This window comes from Tachyglossus aculeatus, chromosome X1 (genome assembly GCF_015852505.1).
Source record: "Tachyglossus aculeatus isolate mTacAcu1 chromosome X1, mTacAcu1.pri, whole genome shotgun sequence".
In the NCBI taxonomy this organism is placed as follows: domain Eukaryota; kingdom Metazoa; phylum Chordata; class Mammalia; order Monotremata; family Tachyglossidae; genus Tachyglossus; species Tachyglossus aculeatus.
Genome location: NC_052101.1, coordinates 55,803,632 through 55,826,877, shown reverse-complemented (window position 1 = coordinate 55,826,877; position 23,246 = coordinate 55,803,632). Strand labels below are relative to the sequence as shown.

The 23,246-nt window shown below is 44.8% G+C and overlaps 1 protein-coding gene across 7 annotated transcripts in view; it reads left to right on the top strand.

Annotated features, from left to right (window-relative positions):
- Positions 1-23,246, top strand: part of SLC6A6 (solute carrier family 6 member 6) — a 196,371-nt gene that overhangs the window by 125,076 nt on the left and 48,049 nt on the right. For 6 of the 7 annotated variants that reach the window (XM_038772387.1, XM_038772385.1, XM_038772384.1 and 3 more), the window contains one exon: positions 20,433-20,672. In XM_038772387.1, coding sequence (XP_038628315.1) covers positions 20,444-20,672 — 229 coding nt within the window. In that variant the 5' untranslated portion in view covers positions 20,433-20,443. Of the gene's footprint in view, positions 1-3,740; positions 4,175-20,432; positions 20,673-23,246 lie in introns of those variants that run through there. The other variant, XM_038772388.1, reaches the window with a different exon arrangement.

Below are 23,246 nucleotides of genomic sequence, written 5' to 3'. Positions count from 1 at the left end.
TCTCACTCTTGACTCTCTGGCCTCCATCCCCTCATTCACATTGTTCCCCAGCTTGGAACTTCCTCCCTCCCCACATTAGGTAGATCAGAGCTCTTTCAGCATTCATAGCTCTCCTAAAATCCCACCACCTCCAATTAATAATAGTTATGGGACTTGTTAAGCACTTACTATGTGCCAGGCACTGTAAGCCATATCATCCCTTCAGCTAACTCTAACCTCTGTGAACTTATTTAAGCCCTCATGTGTATATATCTGCTTTATTGATTTTTTTCTTGACCTCTCTAGTTATAAAACTTTTTATTTATTCATTCATTCATTCATTCAATCGTATTTATTGAGTATGCCTGTCCTCCTATTTAGACAGTAAGTTCCTACTGGGCAGGGAATGTGTCACTTGATTATTCTGTACTGCCCGAACATCTGAGAAGCAGCGTGGCTCAGTGGAAAGAGCAAGGGCTTTGGAGTCAGAGGTCATGGGTTCAAATCCCAACTCCGCCACATGTCTGCTGTGTGACCTTGGGCAAGTCACTTAATTTCTCTGAGCCTCAGTTACCTCATCTGTAAAATGGGGATTAAGACTGTGAACCCCACATGGGACAACCTGATCACTTTGTATCCCCCCCCAGCACTTAGAACAGTGCTTTGCACATAGTAAGCGCTTAACAAATGCCAATATCATCATCATCATCTAGTCCAGTACTCCAGACCAATAGTCAATAAATGTTACTCCTACTAGTAATTGAGTGGCTAATATTCCATTACTTTTACCAAATCAGTTTTGAATTGCCATAACGTGTGTTTTTACTACGTGTTTTGGCTAGAATGCTTTTAGAGAATTAGGGAATATTTCGATGGACAGTTCGAGCCTGCTTGGATTCAGGAGACCAGGGCGTCAGAAGAGACAGTTTGTATGCAAATATGCATTTTCCCACACCAGACATGGCAAATAATTCAACAGAAGTTTCCCTTACCATGAGGTTTTACAAGAATTCAACCCCTGCATTATAGGTGAACTGGTTGTATTACTGCTTAAAAAAAGGAAAACTAGACTTCTTGCTCACCAACATGAATGGACAAAGTACATCTTGTGATGAGTGGGTGTGATTTATATCCTATTGTGTAGCTCATTCCCTCATCTGTGAAATTTGGGGTCTAGCAAGAATGATTGAGGGTGAACTGTGTGTGTTCATAAGTAAGTGGGCTTGCCAGTGTGTGTGTGTCTGTGTGTGTGTGTGTGTCTGTGTGTCTGTGTGTGTTTGTTGAGAGGGAATGAAAATAGCTTCTCATCTGGCTACGGACATAAATTCTGGTGCTTAAGGTCATGCCCAAGCTTTTTCTCAGCATATGGAACATTGCGAAGATACCACAGAATCTCAAATATGGAGCCATCGTCACCATCTTCAAGAAGAAAGTTGAAAGATCAGACAGTGACAACCACCAAGGCAACCCAGTACTCTCCATTGCTGAGAAGATCGTAGAAAAAATCCTGGACTCACTACTAAAGAGGATCATTTATTGCATACTCCCAGACCCGCACTGTGACTTCAGAGCACAAAGTGGTACAACGGACATGATCTTTAACATCACTTCAGTCAGTCAATTGATGGTATTTATTGAGCACTTTGTGCAGAGAACTGAACTAAGTGCTTGGGAGCATACAGTAGTGTCAGTACACCTGATCCCTGCCCTCAAGGAGCTGACAGTCTAGCGAGATACAGTAGAAGTGTGGGGAGACACTAGAGTTTTCATAGACCTTCATAAACATTATTACCACCATTTGATCTGGGTTCAAGCAATATTTAGTAAACATGGCTGCTTAGAGAAGCTCATCAAGGTAATGAGGTTGCTCCATGAAGACAAAAGCTGGTAAAGCCATGTCTAATCCATCCCCCATTACCAATGGGGTAGAGCAGTGTAATACAGTAAGCCCAGTCCTATTCAATTCATTCTCTGTAGCTATGCTGAAGGATGCAACAAGGGACCTGGGCACTAGTATTAGAAAATGCTTCATTCAATTCATTCATTCATTCATTCAGTCGTATTTATTGAGTGCTTACTGTGTGCAGAGCACTGTACTAAGCGCTTGGGAAGTACAAGTTACAAGTACTAATGCTTCCAATCCTTTGGGAAACTCTTCCAACCATACTCTCTAAGCATTATCCAAAGTCCTAGAGATAGTCATTCAGGAGTTGCTATATGTAGGTGATTACCCCCTAGGAGCACAGAGGGAAGAAGTGGAACTCATTAGTCAGTGGTATATATTGAGCATCCATTGTGTGCAGAACAGTACACTAAACACTTGGAAGAGTACAATAGGATTAGTAGGCATGATCCTGCCCTCAAGAAGCTTACAATCTAGCAGGGAACACAGACACTAAAGTAAATTACAAGTTGGAGGAAGTAATAAAGATACATTACATAGGTGCTACATGGGGGAGTGGGGAGTGAGAACTCAAGTGGTTGGGGAAGTAACATTTGGAGGGGATAAAGGTGGGGTGATGAGAAAGAAATTGTGGAAGGCCTCCTGGAGGAGATGTGATTTCAGAAGGGTTTTGATTTTGAACTGCTTTGCAGAGTCAGCCTGGCCTTGTGGATAAGTCTGAAGAAAATGAAGGTAATGTATCAGCTGGCATCAGGAAAACTATACACACCTAAAAATCTTCATTGGCAATGTGGAACTGAATGCCATCATGAAATTTGGTTTCTTAGGTAGCTTTCTGTCCAGTGATGCCTCAAGTGAAAATAGAATCAAGGCAGCCAGCCTATCTTTTGGGCGACTCTCAGACAGAATGTGGCAGCAATGTAGCATCAGGCTTCAGAGAAAGCTGAAGGTCTTTGGATCTATAGGGCCGTCCAACCTTGTTTATGGTTATGAGACCTGGATGCACCCCAAATGCTGTATTTGGTTTCTTGAGCAGTCCCATCAGCATCACTTAAAAGCTCTACTGGCAAGATGGGATGAAGCACAGCAAAATCTTAGAATGAAAGTCAGCCTACTACTGCTGAATGTAACACAGCTTCTCTGTTTAGGACATATGAGGAGAATGGTAGATAGCTGGACACCAAAACAGGTGCTGTAAGGTGGCTTGAAATTGGGAAACCAAAAGACAGAGGGACAGAGGGAACATTTTAAAGCTCATCATCAGATAATGTGTATCACAGCTGAAAATTTGGAGCCAACTGCAGGAGATAGATGAGCTTAGCTCACCGGTATCAAGAAAGGAATGGCTCTTTGCAACCCGACCCTTCAAGAGGATTGTGAGGCCAAGAGGCAAAAAGGGAACCAGTTCTAGGGGTGGCACCCAGCAACATGTTGGCACAACAAGGGACACTATTCATGTGTGCATGGTGTGGTCTGGAATTGTCAGTCCTCATTGGTCCTTTCAGCCACACTTGCACCCAGAGGTGAACTTCACTACCAGTGGCATAGGGAATCTGAAGGACAACTGTATCTACTCTACTAGTTTGTGTTCAATAGAGTTGAGGCACTCATTGCCTTAGTTTTTACCAGTGAGGAAGCTAAGGCCCTGTTTACTGACACAGCAAGCTAGCTGAAATGTGGCCTTAGCACAAATCTTTTGAATCTCAGTCTAAATTTCAGGTTCATGTTATAGTCACGGTGTCAAACCTGCATGCAACATACTGAGTTTCTTTTTGACAGCCATCAAAGTGGCAAGCTGGGGTAAGTTGTCTGGGCTTTTGGCTCAAGTGCAGGGTGCAGGTACCTAGAAAGAAGCGTACTGGCTTCTCATGGGTCTTTTCCCTGACACCCCTGCCCTGGACCTAGGATGGAGCTGGCACATCCACTAGGAGTCAGGAGGGAGGCAGATAGGTCACATTCTCCTGGGCACTTACTTTGGTTGGTGCAGCAGTCTTACTCTAGGGTGGACAATTAGAACAGCTCATGTACCTTTTGGCTTCTGGTAAGCCAGGAGAAGTTTCATCACTGGTCATCAGCATCAAAGGGACTATTCATTGAGATTGTAGTGCTGACCATTTTATTGCTTGATATCTATTCATGAACATTCCATTACTGGGCATTTTTTGTCTGCTTTCCCCCTAAAGCTTTGCCATGAGGAAACCAGGATTTCATTTAATTCCATCTGAAGCAGCCCAATGCCGATTTATGGTATTTGAAGAATGTGGACACCCACAAAATAAAGAATAGACAATTGTGAGTGGAGAAAACAGTGCTTTCTTCCCCCTCCCCACAACAACAACAAAAAAGAATGCACACATGCGTTCTTTTTGGATCTTGCTTCAGACTGAAAATGAGCTAGGCTTTTCATATAGATTTTTGCACCCCACTCAAATGTTAGAAGCTACAGACTCCTATCATAGAATCTTAGGGCACACTCCACTGTCCCTGGGCATCTAAATTTCAAATGATAGAGAGGCCTAATTCTTTACATTAACATTACAACAAATTCTGAATGCGACTTTGGCATGCAAGAGGATTTTTGACAACTCACCCTCCACCAAGTAAGCATCTCCAATAGGAACCTTTGAAGCACCCTACATACAGTCAAAAGATATCTATACGTAATCTAGGTCTGGGTGCTATCCCTGAATTCTGTTACTTAGGCAGCATACCATCCAATGATGCATAGATAGTAAAAAGGTAGAAAATCAAATCAATTAGGCCAGTGAAGTGTTTTGGAGATTGAGAAGATCAAATGTGGCATTAACATGACATTAAGGTTCAGCCCAGACTGAAGAACTCTGGAGAAATTAGTGATGGTTGGAGGATTTGAATTTGCCACCAACACTACATCCAACTTTGAAATCAGTTTCATCAAGGCCACCCAAGTATCATACTTAACATCAAATAGCAAGCTAGGATCATAAACAATGAGGTTCAGGAATGTAGTCGATCCATCATCGTCAAAGCAAAGTTATACTTTTCCTGAGTGGGACATGTGAGGAGAAGGAATGATAGGTACCTGATCAGCTGTGCTGTGGTAAACTGACATGAAAAAACTAAATAGGAACAACAGCAGAAAGCAGATAAGCTTGGCATACAGTCATCGGACATGGGTTGGCACTTCTAAGAGCAGAAGCTTCAAGAAGATTATGACACGAAGAGAAAAATGAAGACAAGTGCCAATGCACTGTAGGAAGCAAATTCAACAGTTTAGAAGGGCAATCTTTGTATGCACATGATACGGAAGGGATTGCTAGTGAGAGAAAAAAAACAACTCTGAAAATGACATGGAAATATTTTTTAGAGGGATCTTTCCAGAGATGTTCCTGGAAGGTGCGGATGCATGGTATGAATTAAGGATGTAAGGAGAAGAATGATGGATAGGGGAAAGGTGATTAGGACAAGATTTAAAAAAGGCTAAAAAGAGCTAAAGGAGAAACTGGAAGACATATGCTTTAAAAAGAGTGTTTTATGCCATTACTAGTATTATTATTACTAGTAACAATAATAATAATAATGCTGGTATTTGTTAGTGCTTACTCTGTGCCAGGCACTGTACTAAGGCACTGGGGTGGATACAAGCCAATCTTGTTGGACACAGTCCCTGTCCCACATGCGACTCACAGTCTTAATCCTCATTTTTGGATGAGGAAACTGAGGCACAGAGAAGTGAACTGACTTGCCCAAGGCCAAACAGCAAATGAGTGGCAGAGTCAGGATTAGAACCCATGACCTTCTGACTCCCAGGCCCATGCTCTATCCATTACGCCATTCTGCTTCCCACTACTCCATGCTGCCTTCTGCCTTTACAAGTGCAATTTGCAATTTATGAGATGGTTAGGACAGCTAACAAATGTCACCGGCAATTAAAGTATTTGGGCATGAATTTTTGTTGGCACAATTCCAGTGCAGGCAATATTATTTTGCCCCAGTTGGAAATCTTTTATCAAACATCAAATACACTCATTTCAGGGAGGTGACTGGGGATTTGGGGGAAAATAATGCAAGCAAAGTGCACATATTTTGCTTTCCCAGTTAGATGGAATTTGGGTAGGGATTAAGCCACAATTACCATTGTAAAATGGGCAAAACCACTGCTTTTGCCTGGAATTATTCAGATAAATGAGGGGAGACAATTTTTTTCCTGAATTTTTCATCCTAACTACAATTCCTAAATGTAACAAATAATTTCCACATTACTTTGTGGCATAGAAGGAAATGATTTGTTGTTGTTGTTTTTTTTAAAAATTGTTTTTTAAATGTAAGAAAGACAAAAAACTAGCCAAAAAGTCAGAATCAATTTTATAATCCAGTTCATTTCTTCTGGACTGGAATGAACAGAGATGAAGCTGTAAGAATCAGGAATTAGATCTTTTAGAGCTGCAAAGTGATTTGGGGTTTTGTGCCAAGGAAAATATTTAAGACTGAAGTGGGAAAACAGCTGGGAAACAATGATCACCCTACTGTTTGTTCCAAATTTTCACAAAGGCTAATGCACAAGGGGGCGCATTTGACTATACTAAAGGAAGCATGAGCTTCTTTCAGGACTTCAGAATATGTTTCTAAATGTCTACCATTGCAGAGTAATTTATCCCACTTAATATCTCAAGAGCATCCTAGTTAAGGATGTCATGGATAATAGAGGTAAAGAAGGTGAGGTGGACTCCATGGCTTTAAGATCCTTCACCTAATTGTTTGCCTGCCCCCACCCCACTCCCCTTAACATGTTACCCTTGTCTCCTGCTATGGCATGACGAGTAGGTCCTAAGTCTGCCAAACCCAGCTCCTACCAAGGTGTTTACCCTTTCCTCTCCATCCAAACTGCTACCATGTTAGTACAATCTCTCATCCTATCCTGCCTAGATTACTGCATCAGCCTCCTTTCTGACCTCCCATCCTCCTGCCTTCACTCCGCTGCCCGGATTATCTTTCGACCAGAAACGTTCAAGGAATGTCAACCCTCTCCTCAAAAAATCTCCAGTGATTGCCTATCCACCTCCATATCAAACAAAAACTCCTCACCATTGGCTTTAAGGCACTCGTCACCTTGCCCCCTCCTACCTCACCTCACTTTTCTCCTTCTATAATCCACCCCACAACTTCGCTCCTCTGGTGCTAACCTTCTCACTGTGCCTCTATCTCGCCTGTCTCACTGCTGACCCCTGGCCCACATCCTACCTCTGGCCTGGAGCACCCTCCGTCCTCAAATCCACCAGACAATTACTCTCACCCCTTCAAAGCCTTACTGAAGGCACATCACCTCCAAGAGGCCTTCCCAGACTAAGCCCCACTTTTCCTCATCTCCCACTCCCTTCTTTACCACCCTGACTTGCTCCCTTTGCTCTTCTCCCCTCCCCTCCCCACAGCACTTATGTATATATATATGTAATTTTATTTATTTATATTGATCTCTGTTTACTTGTCTTGATATCTGTCTCCCCCCACCTAGACTGTGAGCTCATTGTGGGCAGGGATTGTCTCTATTACTGTAGTGTACTTTCCCAAGTGCTTAATACAGTGCTTTGCACACAGTAAGCGCTCAATAAACACAACTGAATGAATGGAAGAATACCCTTCCCTGCAAATGAAATTCCAGCCACCATGTCAATGCAACTCACATTTTATTCATTCAATTGCATTTATTGACTGCTTACTGCATGCAGAGCACTGTACTAAGTGTTTGGGAGAGTACAATATAACAGTAAACAGACACATCTGCTGCCCACAAGGGGCATACAGTCTAGAGACGAGCTCACATATCCTTTCCTTGGAATGTTCTCCTCACTCTTTGCCATACCATGCCTCTCCTCTCCTTCAAATCCCACTAGAACCTCACCTCCTTCATGAACCTTGACCAGACCTACATATCACGTGACTTCATTTACTCCAATCAGTCCAGAAACCCTCAACAATATATCTCTATAGAATATATATTTCTATTGTTTGTCTTCTCATGTCAAGTTTACACATGTTTATGTATTTGTAACTTTTCTGATCTTCTATTATATTGAAAACTCTCTGAGGGCAAGGACTGTGTCTTTCATTTTCTCTGTAGTCCACACGGTGTTAGTACAGTGCTCTGTGCTTAATAAGCATTCAATTTATACTGTTGGGTGACTAATAAATAGACTGGACTCCAGTGAAAAATATGTCATGGTCCACTCTCCCCAGGACAGTCTCTTCCAAGTACTTGACAGTGAAGTACCATGAAAATTTTAACAACCAATAGAACCAAAAGGGGAAATAGGAGGCGGATGAAGGGATATGGTTATGACTTCTTGTTCCTTTCAAGAAAAGAAGGCTGCAGTTGGCTTTTGGGGAATCTATTTCCTAACATGGTAGGAAACGAGTTAGTTAATGTGCTGATTGAGAGCAATTGGCACCCACTCACTGTCATTTCTTTGGATAAAGTAGTCAGTCAGCTTTCAACAAAAAATAGTTTCCACTTTCTCTTTATAACCTTTTCTTTAAAAAGAGTAGTACAGTCTAATGGAAAGAGTACTGAATTAGGAGTCCTCCCCAACTCTGCAACTGACTCATCTGTGACTTTTAGCAAGCGACTAGATTTTTTGCTTCAGTTCTGCATCAGGAGACATGGGAGAATGATATTGCCCACCTCTTCCTAACCGAAAGGGCTGTTGTGAGAATCAACGGGCCTTTCGTTTTTGAGAAAAAACACTATAAAAATATACAACACAGGTATTATTATTATAAATGTATGCCCTTCCTTATTCTATCAACCCATGCAGGAGGTGTGCATCATAGTTAGGGTACAAATGTGTTCTCTTTAAGGGGAAAATCAGCTTCCCCATTGTTTACAGACCTTAGGGGTTTTACAGATGGGTCCAAAAACCTGTCAATCCCCAACCGCTTCTTCCAGCTTGCAAACATTTCCCGGCTCTCTCCACACATAGTTATAATAAGAAGGAGCAACAAGCTCTGGAAGAAGTACAGTCTTCCTCCCAGGGACAGATTAAATTTCAGGCCTCAAATGCTAAATTTGTGGGAGTTGGTAGGGTGGCAATTGTTTGGGAAAAAAATAATAAGTAGGAAAAAACTAAGCACATTGACATTAATGATGCATGGTGTCTTTACATCATTTTAATTGCAATTTGCATCCTGCAAAACATATGTGCCTCTGGCAACCCAGTAAATATGCATCAGCATTCTTCATATTACTGCGATGGCTCAGAACCAATCAGTCCAGTGGTATTTATTTAACTCTTACTTTAAACAGAGCACTGTACTAAACTCTTGGGAGAGCAGGCAGAAGTGTGCTCTCGCCTCAGGGATGTTGTCATCTTGTGAGAGAAAGAGAGAACACTTTTGTTCTTTTAAGTGGGGGGGGGGGAGTTGCTTTTTTAAAAAAAATATTGTGTGAAAGGAGAAAATGGGTTAAGCAGAGCTCAATATAAAAAGACTAGCTATGGTGAAGAGTAAAAGGCAGTAGATAAGTTGTAACAAAATTATTGGCATCTATTTACTAAAATGGAAGTTTCAGTTCCTTTGCTGGAGGGAGGTGAGGTGTTGTTCTTGATAAATTTCAAAATAAGTTCATAATATAATAAACAAATGTTATATAAATATGGGTAAAATCTTGTTTTATTACAAACAGCCATTTTATAATCATTTTTAAAATTATCATGAATAAACTATGGGCCCACAATAAATATTGTGCCTCCAAGTCTCAAAATATTCCATCTGCTCTTGACTCCTTCTCTTCCTCTCCTCACCCTTTGACTGTGAGACTGCCTTAAGATTCTGTTCTGGTTCTCTGCTTAATTCTTTCTTTTTCAGGAGCATCCATTCAGTGCTCCCAACTGCCATTCCCATTCCTCACCTTCCCCTTCCCCTCTCCCACCCAGCTTTTTCCCTCCCTCTCCCCCACCAAGACCACTCCCCCTCACCCCCTACCAAGGATCCCTCTGTACCAGCGCCAGTCCTCCACTCCTCCCTCCCAGCCCCCTCCCTCCCCTTCTCCCCGCCCCCACCCCATCCCAGTTCTCCTTTCCTATCGCCACCCCTCTTCCCACTCTCCCCGCCTAGGCCCCCGCCAACTCATCCCAATCCAAACCCTCCCCCCCCCCCCCCCCCCCGCCCCCGACAGCTACTGCCAAGTGTGGCCTCTGGAACCCCCGCTCCATTTTAAGTAAGATCCCTTTGATCCTGGACCTATTCCTTTCCAGCTCTCTACTCCTCCTCGCCCTAACTGAAACATGGTTGTCTCCAGATGACACGGTCTCTTCTGCTGCTCTCTCCAGTGGAGGCCTCTTCTTCTCTCACTCCCCCAGACTCACCGGAAAAGGAGGAGATGTTGGTTTCCTTCTCGCCCCCCAGTGTCGCTTTCGCACTATCCCTCCTCCCCCTTCCCTTTCCTTCCCTTCCTTTGAAGCCCACATTATTCGCCTCTACCACCCCCTCCAGATTCTTGTAGCTGTCATCTACCCCCCCCCCCGCCCCACCTCCAACTTCTTTAACCATTTTGACCCCTTCCTCACCTTCCTTCTCTCCTTTTCCATGCCCACTCTGATCCTCGGCGACTTCAACATCCACATGGATATCCCTGATGACTCCTCTGCCGCCCGCCTTCTATCTCTCCTTGACACTGCCAACCTCTTGCTCCACCCCACCTCACCCACTCACCAACTTGGTCACACCCTCGACCTCATCATCTCCTACCGCTGCACTGTGTCCACCCTCACCAACTCTGAAATCCCTCTCTCTGGTCATAATCTTCTCACCTGCCTCCTCACTCACACTCCTTTCCCCTGTAAATCCATATTACTCCCTCACAGGGATCTCCACTCTCTTGACCCCATCCATCTTTCTGAGCACCTCACACCCCAACTCGCCTCCCTCTCCTCTCTACCCAGTCTTGATGATCAGATTACTGCTCTCAACTCTACCCTTTCTACTCAGCTAGACTCACTCGCTCCCCTTTCCCTTTGCCGCTCTCGTACCACTAACCCTCAGCCTTGGATCACTGCCACTGTCCGCCTCCTTCGCTCTTATGCTCGAGCTGCCGAACGCTGCTGGCGAAAGTCTAAACACCATGCCAACCTCGTTCACCTCAAGTTTATCCTTTCCTGTCTTAACTCAGCCCTCTCCCCTGCCAGACAAAACTATTTCTCCTCCCTTATTGACACCCATGCCCATCATCCCCGTCAGCTCTTCCGTACATTCAACTCCCTTCTCAGGCCCCCGGTTCCTCCCCCTCCTCCTTCCCTCACCCCCAACTATCTGGCCTCCTACTTCATTAACAAAATTAAATCCATCAGGTCTGACCTCCCCAAAGTCACTCCTCCCCCTTTTCCAACCCCCTGGCTCTCAACACTCTCTGCTACTCTCCCATCCTTCCCAGCAGTATCCTCAGAGGAGCTCTCCTCCTTCCTCTCAAGTGCTACTCCGGCCACCTGTGCTTCTGACCCCATTCCCTCTCATCTCATGAAATCTCTAGCTCCATCCCTTCTCCCCTCCTTAACTTCCATCTTCAACCGCTCACTCTTCACTGGTTCCTTCCCCTCTGCCTTCAAACATGCCCATGTCTCTTCCATCCTAAAAAAACCATCTCTTGACCCCACCTCACCTTCTAGTTATCGCCCCATATCCCTCCTACCATTCCTTTCCAAACTCCTTGAACGAGTTGTCTACACGCACTGCCTCGAATTCCTCAACACCAACTCTCTCCTCGACCCCCTCCAGTCTGGCTTCCGTCCCCTACATTCCACAGAAACTGCCCTCTCAAAGGTCACCAGTGACCTCCTGCTTGCCAAATCCAACGGCTCCTACTCTATCCTAATCCTCCTCGACCTCTCAGCTGCCTTCGACACTGTGGACCACCCCCTTCTCCTCAACACGCTATCCAATCTTGGCTTCACAGACTCCGTCCTCTCCTGGTTCTCCTCTTATCTCTCTGGTCGCTCATTCTCAGTCTCTTTTGCAGGCTCCTCCTCCCGCTCCCAGCCCCTTACTGTGGGGGTTCCCCAAGGTTCAGTTCTTGGTCCCCTTCTGTTCTCGATCTACACTCACTCCCTTGGTGACCTCATTCGCTCCCATGGCTTCAACTATCATCTCTACGCTGATGACACCCAGATCTACATCTCTGCCCCTGCTCTCTCCCCCCTCCCTCCAGGCTCGCATCTCCTCCTGCCTTCAGGACATCTCCATCTGGATGTCTGCCCGCCACCTAAAACTCAACATGTCCAAGACTGAACTCCTTGTCTTCCCTCCCAAACCCTGCCCTCTCTCTGACTTTCCCATCACTGTTGACGGCACTACCATCCTTCCCGTCTCACAAGCCCGCAACCTTGATGTCATCCTCGACTCTGCTCTCTCATTCACCCCTCACATCCAAGCCATCACCAAAACCTGCCGGTCTCAGCTCCGCAACATTGCCAAGATCCGCCCTTTCCTCTCCATCCAAACCGCTACCCTGCTCGTTCAAGCTCTCATCCTATCCCGTCTGGACTACTGCATCAGCCTTCTCTCTGATCTCCCATCCTCGTGTCTCTCCCCACTTCAATCCATACTTAATAATAATAATAATGGTATTTGTTAAGCGCTTACTATGTGCAAAGCACTGTTCTAAACGCTGGGGGGATACAAGGTGATCAGGTTCTCCCATGTGGGGCTCACAATCTTAATCCCCATTTTACAGATGAGGTAACTGAGGCACAGAGAAGTTAAGTGACTTGCCCAAAGTCACACAGCTGACAATTGGTGGAGCCAGGATTTGAACCCATGACCTTTGACTCCAAAGCCCGTGCTCTTTCCGCTGAGCCATGCTGGTTCTCAATACTTCATGCTGCTGCCTGGATTGTCTTTGTTCAGAAATGCTCTGGGCATGTTACTCCCCTCCTCAAAAATCTCCAGTGGCTACCAATCAATTTGCGCATCAGGCAGAAACTCCTCACCCTCGGCTTCAAGGCTGTCCATCACCTTGCCCCCTCCTACCTCACCTCCCTTCTCTCCTTCTACAGCCCACCCCGCACCCTCCGCTCCTCTGCTGCTAATCTCCTCATTGTACCTCGTTCTCACCTGTCCCGCCATCGACCCCTGGCCCACATCATCCCCCTGGCCTGGAATGCCCTCCCTCTGTCCATCCGCCAAGCTAGCTCTCTTCCTCCCTTCAAGGCCCTACTGAGAGCTCACCTCCTCCAGGAGGCCTTCCCAGACTGAGCCCCTTCCTTCCTCTCCCCCTCGTCCCGCTCTCCATCCCCCCGTCTTACCTCCTTCCCTTCCCCACAGCACCTGCATATATGTATATATGTTTGTACATATTTATTACTCTATTTATTTATTTATTTTACTTGTACATATCTATTCTATTTATTTTATTTTGTTAGTATGTTTGGTTTTGTTCTCTGTCTCCCCCTTCTAGACTGTGAGCCCACTGTTGGGTAGGGACTGTCTCTATATGTTACCAACTTGGACTTCCCAAGCGCTTAGTACAGTGCTCTGCACACAGTAAGTGCTCAATAAATACGATTGATTCATTGATTGATCATATTTATTGAGCGCTTACTGTGTGCAGAGCACTCTACTAAGCGCTTGGGAAGTACAAGTTGGCAACATATAGGGATGGTCCCTACCCAACAGTGGGCTCACAGTCTAGAAGAGTGGGCTCACAGTCTAGCATCATAAGCTAAATGCGGTCCATTCTCCTATAAGTTGTACCTGAAGAACTATGTTCGTGGAGAAACACGTTTTCAGGAAAACTCATGTTATTGCATTGTGCCTTGACTGATATCATGGGCCTGCTAAGAGTCATTCTGACACCACGTCATGTTCTAGCCAAACAGTTGCATGCTGTGCCGGAAGAATGTTCTTAATTCCTAAACAGAATTATATCCCAAACACGTAATGAAAGCAGACTTGGTGGCAGAACTTTTGTCTAAAACCAAAGTCCTCACTTTCCGTCCTCAAGCCTCCCCTTTTCCTCACTTCCTAGTTACAGCTGAAAGCACCACAGTCAGCCCTGTTTCTCATGCTTGAAGTTTTGGAGTCAGTTTTGTCTCGTCTCTTTCATTAACCCCCTCCATATTCAATGTCACCAAATCCTGCCATTTTTCTTCTGTAATATTTCACTAACCTTCCCATTGCTCTTTCCTCTTATTGTCACCACCATTATACAAGCATTCATCACCTTCTGTCTCAGCTACTGCAATAATTTCCTTGCTGAACTCCTTACTTCCAGCCTCTCTCTCCTCTCCAGTCTATTCTGAAGGCTTCAGGAGCAACTAATTTACCACCCCCATCCCTGCTAATATCTTGACTATTGGATTCAAGACTTTCCAACATCTTCCACATGCCCCCATCCCACCCCAACGCATGCCTTCCTCAGCTCTACACCTCAGCTTGTATCCTTTACTGTGCCTCAACTAACATCCTCCCAGGCCCTACATTCCACTATCCCACCTCTGACCCATCATTTGTATCACCCCTCACTCCCAACCTGGAAAACACTATGCTCTCCCAAGCCAAATCCCTCCCTTCCTTCAAAACCCTACTCAAAATCCACCTCCTTCCCTAGCTAACTCCTGCAGCCCTGGTCATACCAATTCACCACAAACTCCCCTTGACTTACTATGTAGACTGTATCTGTAAGTAAATTTGCATATCTGAATCCATATTACTCAATGGGAAGAACTCTGTCATATACTGATAATTCCCCTCAACACCTAGATTGGGGCTTTGCACAAGGCAGTCCTAAAATAAATACTTCTATGACTATGATTATGACTATTTCAATGACCACTACATTAATCTGCATTAAAATTCTTACCTGCTCCTAGCCTAGTGTCTTTTAGATCTGGTATAATTTCTTTTGAACTTGTGGGCCTGGGGGACCTTGCCAATTTGAACCTGATTCTTTTCTCTCACATTGGGCCAGGATAAAACTTGCATAAATTGGGGCTGGCATGGCCAAGCTGGGTTTCCATAAGATGCAAGACACACTCTTTCCTTTTCCCCTCACCGTTCTGAACTCAAGCAGAGCAGAGACAGCTGCCACCAGCTGTAGGAGAAAATGCTCCTGCTGCTGTTGCATATTTTCTCCCATAGACACCCAAGTCACTCAACCTCTCTGACCTCAGTTTGTTCATTTGTACACTAGAATGCAAGCTCCTTGAGGGCGCTCTGTTGTATTTTGCTCTCCCAAGTGCTTAGCACAGTGCTCTCACACAGTAAGTGCTCAATAAGTGGTTGATTGATTACTCATGCCATTCCAGTCAGAAAAGGGAGAGTCAACCTGCTTATCTTTTGTCTGAGGACCCTCTGTCTTGGATGACAACAGGGGACCATGAATTGCCAGGTGCATCTGACAGATGGGGAAACCAAGGCTATAGATGTGGCTTGCCTGAGGTAACACACCAAGCCAGGTTTGGAATCAGGCCTTCTGAATCTCAATTTCTGAACCAGTTGTTCCCAGTTTTTGTTTTTACTGTGTGCTGGGTGACCTTGGGTAAGTCACAGGCTCCCAGAGACTCTGTGTTTCATTTGTTAAAAAGGCTCAAGCAAGCTCAAACATTGTTAGGTGGCAGGGGAGGGAGAATGAGGGAAGGAAAAGGGGGAGGGAGGGCAGTGTGGGGGCCAGAGGTAAAGAAGCAGATTAAGCAATGAATGATTTCAAGTTCAGTGCCCCAGAAGCAGAGAGACATTCCAGGAGTTTCCCAGGCAGACATAAGTGTATCCCAGAGCAAGGGATGAAGGCAGGTGGGGGAGGTGAGAGTGGCGCTGTCCCCAAGGAGCATGCAGCATGTGGAGAGTGTGCTAAGAGCAAAGAGAACACCCAAAAGAAATCATATTCCTGCCCCCGCTCTTTTTCCTTCCATTGGGGCTCTCTTTCCTCCACTGCTTTAAGGTTGGTTGCTCAATGTAAGTGTCAGGATTAGCAATTCCCAATTGTTTAGCTATCTGTAGTTGAGCAGACCAAGGCAAGGTTTCCTGGAGTGACTGGGTAGCTCCTTGAGAAGCCAGACCTTTGTCTCCTAGGAGGCAGACGTGTGACTCCGTGTCGGATCACTTCACTTTGGAATCTATGGGCTTTTATTTTGTTCATATTCCTTGGGGGAATGAGAGGGAGTTAGACTTTGGATTCTGCCCTCACTAATTGATACTATAAAAATAACCTATCATTCTTTTGGTCTGATCTGGGCGGTGGCGAAGCATTGTTCTAACATCTCCATCAGACCATTTGATTGTTATCTCTCAAGTGCCATTGTGGTCTCACTCAGTGGAGTATAATTGAAGGATGTGGAACTCTAACCCCTTAATAATAAAGATGTTTTTCATGGAATGACCTCTGGTTTCTTCTCTTTCCCCACCCAATTACCCCAAATGGAGACACCCCAAGACTCCCCTTGCAGAATGTGTTGTCCATTTATGTTAGGACCAAAAGCTTCATGGTGGCCAGACTCGGAGACTTTGTGCCTTAATAAATAATAATAATGATGGTACTTGTTAAGTGCTTACTTTGTGCCAAGCACTTTTCTAAGCACTGGGGTAGATAGAAGGAAATCAGGTTTTCCCACCTGGGCTCACAGTCTTAATCTCCATTTTACAGATGAGGTCACTGAGGCACAGAAAAGTTAAGTGACTTGCCCAAAGTCACAGAGTTAACAAGTGGCAGAGCCAGGATTAGAACCCACAACCTCTGACTCCTAAGCCCATGCTCTTTCCACTAAGCCACCCTGCCTTCTCCCAGTTTCTGAAGGCAGTCAGATTCACGTCTCCCTGGTAGGTTAAGAGTAAGGGCAGGGACTGTCTCTGCTTTTCCTTGGCATGCCTGCTGACCAGGAACTGCAGTGATTTCCTCCTTGTTTCATCAGAGCATTCGATTGCCCTGTCAGAGGGGCAAAGTGGAGTCAGATTCACCCCTCCCCTATAGGTTAAGAGTAAGGGCAGGGACTGTCTCTGCTTTTTCTTGGCATGCCCTACCGACCAGCAACTGCAGTGATCACCCCCTCATTTCATCAGAGCATTTGGATGCCCTGTCAGAGAGACAAAGGGGAATCAAAGTTTCCAGAAGATGGCGAATCAAAGTTTCCAGAAGATTATCTGTATGAAATAAGAGTTTGGAAATCAAGACCAAAGGGTGTACTAAGCTGTGAAGGACAATGGAATATCCTGAACCTTCTGCCTCCTGAATATCATTTCTGCATTTTCTTTTACCCCTCATATAAGCAGGTTTTAACATGGTCATCAAACCAAGGCTGTGTCCAGGCTCAAGAAAGAATAAAATGGTTACATGATTGACACTGGTGCGTCTTGACAGCAATATGGAAATCAGCAAAGTGCATATGGTGGAAGCTCTTTCTGTTCTGTCATATTAAATGGATGCCTTCAGCCAAACTTGATCATGTACTCACACTGACATGCCCAACAGTCTCTCTGCCCAGATGCCTGCTCCTGTGTATTTCTTGGGATTGGTCAGTAGCTAAACTGACTGACTGACTGACAGAAAGTCTGGCAGTACAGCTGAAGAGAGTCTATAGGTGTCAGGGTCAAGTTGTAGCCTGGAAATGGCAGCCTGTGCAATGTAATTTTCTCCTTGTGGGCAAAGACTGCTGGTGGCTGGCTCAGTTTTGAACTCTCTCCTTCAGAGTAGCTTATTGGAGAAATCCACATCTACAGAAGCAAGGAATTGATTTCCTTAAAAATGCCAGGGGGAGTGAAGTAGGCAGGTGTGGGGGTGTGGGGAGTCGAGCAAGTGTGGGAGCGGGGAGGAGGCGAGGAAAGTAGAGAGGTAGACAGCCCTGGGGAAAATATCACCCACCAGAACCTGCCTATCCCTGGATCCCTTTTCTTACTTCAGGTTTAGATTAGTGAAACAGATGCTCTGCCCACCTGTCACTTCACTCCCTTCCCCTGCCACAAGCCACCCTGCCTTAAATTAATGGTTTTAATTTCCTGCTGTTCACCCATGTCAATTGAAGGCCCACCAATCTGGATGCTCCTGAGCTTGGAGGTGGGCCAGTTCATGCATGATGATTTCAAGCACTCTGAATAGCTGAGGATAAAATTGAGAGGTCCAAAAGTTTTTGTGGGGGTGCCAGGCCATAGGAGACAGTGGGTGACAGTAAAATGGCAGCCTGAAAACTGGAGCAAGTCCTCATGCCTCAAAATGGATTTCAGAGGAGGAGGGGAGGTGACCACTCCCTGTCTACAATGGGAGCGTGGCACTCTTCCAGACCCCTTGCCTAGGAGGAGTCAGACAGGTAGAGAGGGAGCAGAGGCTGGAGTAGCAATTAAAGACTAAGACTATTTTTTATTTTAGAATTCCAATGCTAACATGGCTGAAAAGGCACCATTTTCACTTGGGTTTATGAGAGGTCCCCTTTTATTTGGTGAAGGCGTCTGAGTCCAGTTCTCCCTTGGGACTGCTCTGCTCTCTCCTGAAAATGGAGGACAGATGGGCCTCCCTACATGCCTGCTTCCTCACTCACCTCCCTGCCTGACCCAAGGGGAGCTGATCCCACTACAACGCTCAGGCCATGTAGCATGCAATTGATAGGGTGGGGGAAGAACAGCGCTCACTTGGAGGTGCATAGAGTTATTTTTCTAGTGGTGCCATGCCACCCCTGGCTTATCCTGGGGAATAACCCCTTTCATTTCATCTTCCAGGGGATACCGACATGCAGCACCACCACAGCATATTGTACTCTCCCAAGTGTGTAGTACAGTGCTTGGCACACAGTAAGCGCTTAATAAACACTAACGATTGATTGATCGATTGCATATCCACTCAGTCTCTAAATTGTTAACAGAATTCTGTGTTCTCTTATTTTTACGGTTTGGCTTGTTCCCTAGTTTTATTTATACCTCGTACTAGGTGAGGTCAGTAGCTTGTTTTCTGTTATTTTCATTAATAAATTAAGATACTTTTGTTTATTAACAGGAATAAACTCAGTGCAAAAGCCCTTTCAGTTGAGAATTACTCAGGTAGAAGACTTTGAAAACGTAGTTCAGTGGAGAGAAGCACAAACTAAGTAACAGAACGAGGGAGCAGTTTGAAGGGTGGAGTAGAGGTCGGTGGATGTCACCCTTCAGTGTGAGAAAAACAGTGCCAAGAGACAATGAGAGCTTGCCCAATCTCCCCCTCTTCAAGCTTAGTTAATAATAATAATGGTAATAATAACTTTGGTATTTGTTAAGAGCTTGCAATGTGCCAGTCACTGTAATAAGTGCTGGAGTAGATACAAGATACTAAGGTCTGGAACAGATACAATAATAATCATAATAATAATGATGGTATTTGTTAAGCACCTACTATGTGCCAAGCACTGTTCTAAGCACTGGGGGAGATACGAGGTTATCATGTTGTCCCAGGTGGGGATCACAGTCTTAATCCCCGTTTTACAGGTGAGGTAACTGAGGCGCAGGGAAGTTAAGTGGCTTGCCCAAAGTCACAGGAGACTATAAGAATGCAATCACACAGGACTCACAGTCTAAATCCCCATTTTACAGATAAGGAAATGTAGTCACAGAGAAGTTAAGTGACTTGCCCAAGTCACACAGCAGAAAAGTGGCAGAACCAGCATCAGAACCCATGTCCTCCGACTCCCAGGCCCATGCCCTTTCCACTGGGCCACACTGCTTCCCCTACTCTGCCAAGGAATATATGTTTCCTGGGGCCAGGTAGGAGAGTCAGTTGGCACAAGAACTTTCCTACACCCCTGGCCACCTAGCACAGTTCTTTGCAGCCCAGCTTGTTTCCTCTGTGAGGGAGAGAATTGGCCTCAGCCTTCATTGTACGGGGCAGAGGCTAGAGTCTGCCATCAATTTTCCCATTGATATCTTAGTCAAAGCAGGAATCTTTTTTTTCTTTTTATTCAATCATATTTTTCTTTTCATTTTTTCTTCTCCTAAAATAATCCAAAACCTTGGGAAATCTCTCATTTTTAAAAAAAGTGCTAGGAAATGTTTAGATAAAAAATGCTCAAGAATGGGTATGGAGTTGCATCTGAATGAAATACAGTGACTTGGCATTTTCAGCATAGTAGTTTTTTACCTCTGGGCCCTCAGAGGTAAATCAATCAATCAATTTTACTTATTGAGCGCTTACTTTGTGCAGAGCACTGTACTAAGTGCTTGGGAGAGTACAATATAAGATTTGATAGACACATTCCCTGCCCACAACAAGCTTACAGTCTAAAGGGTCTCGATAATTATGGTAGTTACATGGGCTATGAGGCACCCTAGGGAAATTCACATCCAACCTGTGACCAATATCTTTTAGACTGTGAGCCCACTGTTGGGTAGGGACTGTCTCTATATGTTACCAATTTGTACTTCCCAAGCGCTTAGTACAGTGTTCTGCACATAGTAATCACTCAATAAATACGATTGATGATGATCTAGCCTTCCCAAATGACTGTATAATGGCCTGGGGAAAGCTATCCCCTGGAATATGATTTGGTATTTTTCTTTGATAATTCTGATTGCTCCAATTAATATTTAAGAGAAATGCTGGCTAAACCCATGTTATTCTTTTCTTTTGTCTTTGCAGAAATCACGCTCATGGCAACCAAGGAGAAACTACAGTGCTTGAAAGATTTCCATAAGGACATATTGAAGCCTTCCCCTGGCAAGAGTCCAGGGACTCGTCCTGAGGATGAAGCAGAGGGCAAACCACCCCAGAGGGAGAAGTGGGCGAGTAAAATTGACTTTCTGCTCTCCGTGGCTGGTGGATTTATTGGCTTAGGAAATGTCTGGCGTTTTCCGTATCTCTGCTATAAAAATGGCGGAGGTGAGTATCTGCACCAGTTGATACCTTCACAGGCACACAGACATCCTGCTCTTTGAAAAAATCAACAGAAATTAGTCTTAATGTTTCTGGTAACTTGTAAATCCATTAAATTGTAAAATACTGAAAAATGACCCCATTTTACAGAAAATTGAGGCACAGCCTGGCACAGGGTGACATCAAAAACCAAGGAAGAGGCTGCCAGGTTAGAGCTCTCTGGTCAAGAATACAGGTCAGAAATTTCAGTGGGCAGCTAGTCGTCATGATGGCTGTGCCAAGATGCTTCCTTCACTTCCCCACTCCTCTCGAAGTTGAGGTTTCTCCCTCCACCAGCTAAAGCCCTCCAACCTTCCATCAGAAAGCCCGTGTTATATTGTTATATTGTACTCTCCCAAGTGCTTAGTACAGTGCTCTGCACACAGTCAGGGCTCAATAAAGACGATTGACTGACTGGTTGGTGGGGGGTTAGTATGGGGAGGAGGAGAATGGGGTGGATTGGAATAGCTTCAAAAAAATTGATAGTCATATTTTACATTTAACAAACTCTTTTTTAAACTTGGGGATATTTAAATAATATGCAATACCTACACTAAAGGCTGATTATTTCACAATAGGCTTTTGTAAGTTTTTTATTGTAACCGAAAAAGCACCAATTTACCGAAAAAAATAATCAATCTTTATTTTACAAACAATTCACAAACATGAGTCAAACATTTATACTTCATTTCTTCCTCACTCCTCTCCACCCTAACTCTAAACCTAACCCCTCCCTTCCCAACCTTAATAGGATACTTGAAAAGAATTCACATGCTTTAGGGACAATTGGAACTTTCAAACCTGGTCTCCACTGGGGTAAACATTCTTTTTATTTGAGTGCTATAGCTGTTACTAAGCATGATATTTATCCCTTCAGGCATTCAGCCGATGGCTTTTGTCACTCCTAGGGATTGCTGATGGGGGAGGATCAGGGGGAGGGAGTGCATATGGCAACCCAGTGCCTATCTCTGGCCCAGAGTACTGGAGTCCCTGCCACTCATCCCACGTTAGAGAACTGCAGTTTGGCTTCAACTTCCTTCTTATGTGACGCGGAAGATGGGAGCCGAAGCCTCTGGTCAAGAGGGGAGTGTAAGCAATGAGCCTAAGTGATGCAGGAGCAGTGGTAGTATCAGAAGTCAAGGAGTAGGCTGTAATGAAAGAGTCCTCAAACGTGATTCATTCCCAATAGACAGTTTGACATTTTCTTTTGTCGTCATTAAAGAGGTGGCCAGAAATGAATAGTTCCATCACAGACTATGGAACCACCATTGCTTGAAGAAGATCTAACTAGGGGTGGAGCAAAAGGATCCATAAGGCAATTCCAAGCTCTACTCTCCCAGAAATCTTCAGCCAAAGTGTGACTATTAGTGGAGTGATTCAACTGTGCAATTCCGCTCTCCAGGGGGACAGAGTTCTAGCTGAAGGAGAGACCCACAGAGGAAAGTGAAGAAAAGGCTCTTCTTCCCTCTGTTCCCTGTGGGAAGAAAGGGGAACTCAAACCCAATATTTCCAGTTAACATGCCTTTTGGGAGGGTGAAAGTGAAGAAAGTAAGGCTATCTAGCTAGAATGTTTAAATGTGGCCAGAACAATGCTGGTTTTCATTTTTCAGAGTTAAGAAAATGCGCTTTTGCTTGGATTTGCTTCCAATGAAATTGTTAACTGTTGATAATGAGCTATGAGTGAATCAATCAAAGTATTTATTGAGTTCCTACTGTGTGAAGAATGCTATACTAAGTGCTTGAGACTGTACAACAGAATTAGTAGGCATGATCCCTGCCCTCAAAGAGCTTACAACCTACTTGGGGAAACATACACTAAAATGAATTACAGTCAAGATGAAGAAACAGAGCCTAAAGATATGTGCTTCTGCAGGGAGGGAGGGGGGTTACCTAAGTGCTTAGGTGACTAGCAGTAGAAGGGGAAATGGCATAGGGAGGTGAGAGATTAATCAAGGAAGGCCTCCTGGAGAAAATGTGATTTCAGAAGGACTTGAGCTTCAGGAGCTGCAGTCCGATGGTTGAAAGGGCAAAGGAGCTCCAGGCAGGTGGGAGGGGATGAGCAATACGTCATCAGAGGAAGAGACAAAACTGGAAGTACTGTATGTAGGTTGGCCTGAGAGAAATGAAATGTGGGAGAAGATAGTGCATAAATAGGAAGGAAAGAGCTGATTGTGTGATGTAAGAGCTCAATAAATGCCCTTGTTAGATTGATTGGGGAGTTGTTGCTTGATGCCCAGAGAAATGGGTAACCACTGGATGATTTTGAGTCATGGGAAGACACGAAGAGAATGATCCAGACAGCAATGAAAAATGGACTGGAGAGGGTCTGTGAGAAGCACCATGGCCTCATGGATAGGGCGTGGTCCTGGAAGTCAGAAGGGCCTCGGTTCTAGCCCTGGATCTGCCGCTTGCCTGCTGCATGACCTTGGGCAAGTCACTTAACTTCTCTGTGCCTCAGTTATCTCATCTGTAAAATGGGGATTAAGACTGGGAGCCCCATGTAGAACATGGACTGCGTCCAACCTGATTACCTTGTATCTA